General features: G+C 52.0%; 1 protein-coding gene across 1 annotated transcript; it reads right to left on the bottom strand.

Annotated features, from left to right (window-relative positions):
- Positions 1 to 97: 97 nt before the first annotated feature.
- Positions 98 to 6,756, bottom strand: PEX16 (peroxisomal biogenesis factor 16). Its single transcript, XM_056494057.1, has 11 exons — positions 6,569 to 6,756; positions 6,419 to 6,454; positions 6,113 to 6,189; positions 4,739 to 4,872; positions 4,338 to 4,444; positions 3,907 to 3,987; positions 2,812 to 2,964; positions 2,404 to 2,476; positions 1,999 to 2,118; positions 1,725 to 1,789; positions 98 to 621 (listed from the first exon to the last, which is right to left on the bottom strand). Exons 1-11 carry the CDS (start codon positions 6,726 to 6,728, stop codon positions 563 to 565), a joined length of 1,065 nt encoding a protein of 354 aa, XP_056350032.1. The 5' UTR covers positions 6,729 to 6,756; the 3' UTR covers positions 98 to 562.
- Between the last annotated feature and the right edge of the window lie 13 nt (positions 6,757 to 6,769).

The following is a 6,769-nucleotide window of genomic DNA, read 5'->3' as shown; positions in this document are numbered from 1 at the left end:
GGGCAGACAACTGCAAAAGCTGCTCTCTCTGACAAAGAGAGACCTGCTGGCAACCAGAGACAAGGGATCTCATGCAAAGAGGCAGAGGCTCTTCAGCTCAGTTCTCGCCATTCAGTCAGTTTATTTGACAGACAAATCAGCTCCAAGCAGATGGGCTAGGCCTGGCCAACACAAGCAGGTTGTGGGTCAACCTCAGTGCCTTGACCTGTGAGACAGTGCTCTCCAAAAAACCCCTACGCTGCCTGGCTTTATTATAGCACAGCTGTACAAAAGAAGAAAAATCAAGTGCTTCAAAAAAGAGGTTGCCTCATCAACCATCACTGCAGCCACAGAATGGTCCAGAGAAAGAGGTGGCCAGGGTCTTCCCACACGTTTAGTGTCCATCATTCATGCCTAGATCTGTTAAAAAAATCACATACAACCCCTCCCTGCTCTGCAGAACAGGAGCTTCTCATTTATGATTTAACTGAAAATTAGACATTATCAACATCCCTCCCCCAGTCTGCTTGCACTCCTTAGGAATGTCCAGCCATGATTTTAGCAGAGGGTAATCATCTTCTTATCAGCCCCAGTTATAGAAATAGATTTTCTGCCAAGCAGGCAAGTAATCCATCAGTGGCCCTGAAACAAGAGAACAGAGGGATCATACGTGTAGAAAGGCAATAATTTAAAGCTGTGTGTCTATGGGGTATATCCCCACTTCTCAAACCCCAAATCTCCACTTAGACAACACAGATGAACCCAAGAATAGAACAGTTACTTTTACCAAGATGTAAGGCAACACTGCAATGTGGTGCCAGAGATCAGAGCAGGACCAAGAGGGGCGTGAAACATGGTCAGCACACCATGGTGTGAGACACCAAGCACTCCTTCAGAGCTGACATGTTCGAACTCCAGTGGGAAAGGGGGTCTACAATGTGCAAGGGGAAAACCCACATGCAGGGAATCACGAGAACACTGCTGTGACAGGAAGAAGGAAGATAACTCAGCAATAGTGAGCAGGTGCAAACACAGAACCATCTGCTGTAGAGTGAAAATGCTTACGTTGCACAGGGCTTAATGCAGGCTCCAAAGCCTCTCTGAAATCACTAACTGGAGGAAGTGGCTCCTGAGCTAGCCAGCTTTGTGACCTCCCCAAAGAAAGGGCAATCCCATGATGCCAGGCTGATGTAATGTCACATCACTGCCATGAATCACTCCACAAAAGGATTAACATCATCAGCGGAAGAGTGGGGGAAAATGAAATGCTGGCCTATAATAAAGGGATCCTCTGGTGAAGAACTAGAACACAAGACCTGGTTCAGCCCTTCGATTTACAGTCAGTTTCTGCCTGGCTCAATACTTCCAGGCACCCATTTACTCCTCATGTCCACACTGCAGATTAGGGATCACAGAAGAGTTCAGAACAGGGCTGCAAAGTTGGGGCCCTGGTTTCCGAGCTGAGGTGCAGAAAGGACGCCCAGAACAGGCCTAGGTGGCAGACACAAGCTCTGCAGCCTCAGGGCACACAGAGGTTTACGACTGTCATCAAGCCAGGAATAAATTACCTTTTCCTTCAGCGTTTAAAAATTAGTCAAGCATCAACACAGGGTGCTCTAGTGCTACCCTCTCTAGGGACTTCCCAATTCCTTCCTTGGATTGGAAACCAATTGACAAATGTTCCAAACAGCCCTCATTTTTCTTCACCACACAGAAACGGGGATATAACAGTGAGACCCACTTACGTGTGATGAAGCCAACTCCAGGCACATAATCAGCCAACAAGCGCAGAAGGAGGAGGATCCTGCCCCTAGAAAGGGAGAGAGTATAAACAAGTTCAGCTGGACATCTCCTGCCCCAGCTGTTGAACACACTAACAGCAATGGCAGCTGTTACACAAGGGCTCAGATTAACCTGGTCAGAGGCACCTATACATCTTCAGATCTACTCACCCAGTCCCCTGATGCTATTTCACTGAAAAGGGAAATTTTCAGCAAAAGCCCAGCAAGGGTCCCTTACTCTGAGTATCGGTCATAGAAAGGAGATCTCAGCAGGTAGTACAGCAGCAGGATGGTTCGTCGCCTCAGCTCCGCCCGCTCTCGCCTGTTCAGGTCCTTCAGATCACTCAGCAAACTCAGACTGGAAGGACGAAGGCAGAGAGCTAAGTCACAGCAAAAGCAGCCAGCAGGGAAAAGAAAATGGGTTTCTAAAGCCCTCCACTCTCAGCTCCACGCAGAGCAGTCCGCACCAGCTCAAAACAGAGAGCGCTGTAAGTGTTGTAGAAGATGTGTCAATCTCTAAGCTAAAGACCAGCCACAGTGCATATTTCTCTCAGTAGGGCCTGCCCAGGACTGGGGAATGGGGAAGTCTGATGCCCAGCCACCACCAATCCAAGCATCAAGAAAGACTCTTCATCAGACTCACCTTGAGATGTCCAGGACTGCCGAGAGGAGCCAGGGCTTCCATGATCTCTGGCCCCATACTCCTAAACTCAATACTAGGAACACACAGTCAAGGAATTAAAATATGAGAAATTCCTAACAAGAGGCACACAGAGAAGTGATCTCCTGCATATCCACAAAGCTCTGCTAAGTGCAGGTGAACACACCCTAAGGCAGGGCCGGGGGCCCGGGGAAAAGGGCTGGAGGACTTGCACCCACAGCTGCAGCGGCTGAGGCCAGGCACCGAAGTGTCAGACAGGGAAAAGTCCCCTGCCCAAGGAGCGCGCAGGGAGCGGAGCGGGCGAGGCACTGCCCTGCTCCGGTCGAGCCCGCAGCACCCTCTGCTGGCACCCGGGAGCCGCGGGAGCCCGCACGGACAAGGGCAGGATACGGTGGAGCAGGGGGCGGGTGATGTAGATGGATTCTGCGATGGTTTCCTGGAGACCCAGAGGAGTGGGAGGCTGGTTCATCTCCTCCGCTCTTCGGCTCTGCGACTCCTCCCTCTGCTGGGGGGACCCCCAGTGCCGTGACTGCAGGGATGGGGCTGAAACAAGCAGGTCTGGTTAATAACACAAATAAACACAAACAAAAGCTATGTCCCAGCTGGAAATTACATGTCTGCTAGTTCACTGCACATGGCCCTGGAGCCCTTCGTCCCGCCAGCTGGTTGGATGGTGAGAAGAATCAGAAAAAGGTAAAACTGCATTTACATAGAACAGTTTAACAGCTGAAATAAAAATAAAAAACAAGAATAGTAACAATAACGGTAAAGAGAAGGAAGATAACAAAACCCAAGAAACACAAGTGATGTACAACCACTCACCATCCCAAGACTGATGCCCATCCCATTCCCAGAGACTGGCCACTCCCACATTCCCTCAGTTTATACAGTGGGCATGACTCTCTATGGTCTATGGAAGATCCCTTTGGCCAGTTCAGGTCATCCATCCTGACTATGCTCCCTCCCAGCTTTTTGTGCATCTCCTCACTAGCAGAACCCAGGAAACTGAAAAGTCCTTGACTTAGAGTAACCGCTACTTCTCAACAACCTACAATATCAGTCATAATAATGTCATCAACATTACTCTCATACTAAACCCAAAATAAGCACTGTACAAGCCACTAGGAAGAAAACCAATTCTATCCCAGCCCAAAACAGGACACCTTCCTGTGTCCCTGCTTTCTGCACTGTGAAGGTGTGAAACAGGAAAGCTTGAAGAGGTACTTGTAAGATCTGTACTCCTCAAAGCATAACCATGATGAAGAGCTCTCTGTTGCACAGCTCACTTGGGAAAGCACAGTTTAAGTGCTAAGCCTTGCAGCACGTCTCTGGTTGCTTTGACACCCCCACCTACCCACAGTGGACCCAGTGAGTGGCAAGATATGTCCCAATACAAGGTTCTACCCTTTACTGCTCACACTCATATCATCCATGAAGGCACAGAGCAGGAACTGCTCAGGCTGAAAAACAGGCACAGTTACTTACTGCTCTGTAGAGAGCGCACAACACGGCTGGAACGCCTGCCAACATAGGTCTGATCCTTCCCTGAGGAGCTGTCTTCCATGCCTGCAGAAGAAAACAGCCACAGGGGTCAGGCTTCAAAGCAATGCATTGAATTGCTGCCTGACATTGCCCAGGTCTAGGGCCTCTTTCCTCATCATCAGGCTACAGCATGTGCAGCCTGACTCAGACAGAAACTTTCAGTTTTGACTTCTCCATCCCCTCCTTCCAGATAGTAGGACAACCCTGCCACTAAATTAACTCGTCCTCTGCAAAGGGTGGAAAGTTCATCAGAGTACAGACACCTTATGGTTCCATGTGCTGCACAACCCACTGCTCTGACGAGTAATTCTAGCAGGACAAGACATGTGGCTCAGCAAGGCACCAAGCCAATGATGACAACACCATGGGCTCACCTTGAGGGTGGAGAGGCTGTTGCTTCTCCCTGTTCAGTGGCACAATGGGAGGAGACATCTGGATGCCAGCTTTGTACCACAGCAGGAGCAGGAGACGAAGGATGGCTCTGTGAACAGACATATGGAAGTCTTCAATACCTGACTATGGATTTGGGTTCTGTTACACTGGAGAGATGGCTTCCACAGAAGAGGGAAACACTTAGGTCTCCTCAGAGCAACTGGCAAGGTGAGAGGTGTAAGTGTGGCACAGAATCCAGTACACCATGAGGCTCCAAATTCCCCCAGCCTCAGGGACTGGCAGCTCAGTCCTGTGTGGGATTTTTTCCGGGGTACTATGGAGTGCCCTCCAGGTCCCCTTTCCGAGCGCACGCTGCCCCTTCCCCTCTGCCCGCAGCACTTACTTAGCCAGCTGGATGAGGACAATGATGGTCCACCGGCCCATCTCCCCCCACACCCTGGCTGTCCCCATCTCTGCAAAGACCTCCACGCATTCTAGCACACTCAGCCAGGTCAGCAGCTTCTGCTGGGGCAGCGACTGCAAAACACAGAGGGGAGGAGGGGGACAGGATGCAGGTTCTGCTCGGGAGTTAAAGAGGGCAGAAGCACAGCCCTGTCTGGTGGGACCCTCAGAAGTAAGCACCAGATGGCCTTGGAAGTCACAGCTCCAGAAAAAAAAGCAATGTCTTCACTGAGGCTGGAGTCTACACACAAGACCACTTATCTACCTCCAGGCAGGGGCACGAGACATCACAGTATCACATGGAGTTACTACTCCAAAAACAGGGAGAACATCACATACATGTTTTATATTGCCTCTACTCCAACTGACTCAGCAGGATAGCCTCCTGGGTTGTGGCATTGTGCCTGAGCTCCACAGCAAAACTGTCCCTTTCTCCTCATCCCAGAGTGGAGTCACAAGACAACCTCCTCTCTGGGAGTGTGCTTGAAGTAGAGGGAAGAGGACCCAGAGTCACAGCCCCACCAGAGTGAAAGTCAGCTGAAAGTCAGCATCAGTCTAGATTTCAGGCACGAACCCCAACAGTGCTCTTCCAGTCTAGTCTCTGCTCTCCCCATGGGAACTTACTACTGCTGCCAACCACAGAGTTTGATCCACTGAAAAGCATCAATAAACACAATACAGTTGAAAATTCTATCCAACTATAACCAGAGAAGCAAGTCTTCTGAATTTCTGTTACACATTTGATGCTCCCTTCAGGGAGCTGCCAACACCCAACCCACACATTGGGCAGGTTTGTAACAGAATAGCCTTGTCTGTAAAAAGCCAACCTCTTCCCCATTCTCCAAAGGGTTTAACAATGCAGGGAGCCAGCCTGGGGCTCATGCAAGAGAGACATAGTAGCAAGGCGCTTATATCTGATTTACTCAATACAATATGCAAAGGAAGAGTCTGACAGATGGAATCTGAGCTTCAGTGCTCCAGAGGCACTACTGTGTAAACAGCAGTGGTTTATTCATCAACACCTCTACCTAGCTCAAGTTCTGAGCTTCTCAAAAAAGCCTGTGGAGCTTCTGCTGCAAGTCAGGGCCTGATTTCTGTGGTCCAGGAAGTGCTCCGGCCACGCCTCCAAGCCAGGAGCTACGGGACAGGGCTGCTGTTCTACTTGCATTCAGAGGTTGCCTCTGGCTTCTCCATACCTGACCGCAAAGAGAGGTCACAGCAAAGACCTGTTAAGTTTCTACAGATACTCCCTGAAAGCTCCTGCAAGGAGGAAAGCATGTGTCCCAAATCCTCCTCCCACACACTCCAGCCTTACCACTGGCAGGCTTTGCTGCAGGTCCTTTCGGAGAATCCAGTCGTTTAACAGCACTAGGAGGTTGGAGGCAGAGTACACTGGAAAAGGAAGAGAACAACGCAGAATGGATGCACAGAAAGCAAGCCAAACCGGCCCTGCTGCCTCTGTCCCCGACAGGGAACGAGGGAAGGAGAGCAGCAAGATGTGCAGACTCCTCCCAGGAGCTGCCCGAGAATGCAGCCAGCCATGGACGAAAGCAGGGTCCGGGGAGCAGGACCCGCTGCACCGGGCAAGGACACAGCACCGGCCCGACCCGCTGCCACCTACCCAGCTCCGACAGCGCGTGCGAGTCCGAGAAGCGACCTGCGAAGGGAAGAGAGAGAGCGGCTACAGCGAGCGCCCGGAGCCGCGGGAGCCCCCGCTCCCCCCGGCCCAGACCCCGGCCGGACGGACGGAGGTTCGCCCGGCTCCCCGCACCTGGCAGCAGGTAGGAGAGCCCCCGCACGGTGCCCTCCAGCTGGGCCGTGGCGGCCGGGTGCCGCCTCACGTAGTCCTGGTAGCGCTGGCACAGCAGGCGCAGCCGCCACAGCGGGCCGGCTCCGCGGGCGCGGGCCGAGGCTGCCGCCACCGCCGCCATGGCGCCGCCGCCGCGCCGCTTCCGGGGCCGCCCCGCCAGCC

This window comes from Oenanthe melanoleuca, chromosome 5 (assembly GCF_029582105.1).
Source record: "Oenanthe melanoleuca isolate GR-GAL-2019-014 chromosome 5, OMel1.0, whole genome shotgun sequence".
NCBI lineage: Eukaryota > Metazoa > Chordata > Aves > Passeriformes > Muscicapidae > Oenanthe > Oenanthe melanoleuca.
The sequence above is the reverse complement of the archived record's forward strand: the minus strand, read 5'-3'. Positions and strand labels throughout refer to the sequence as shown.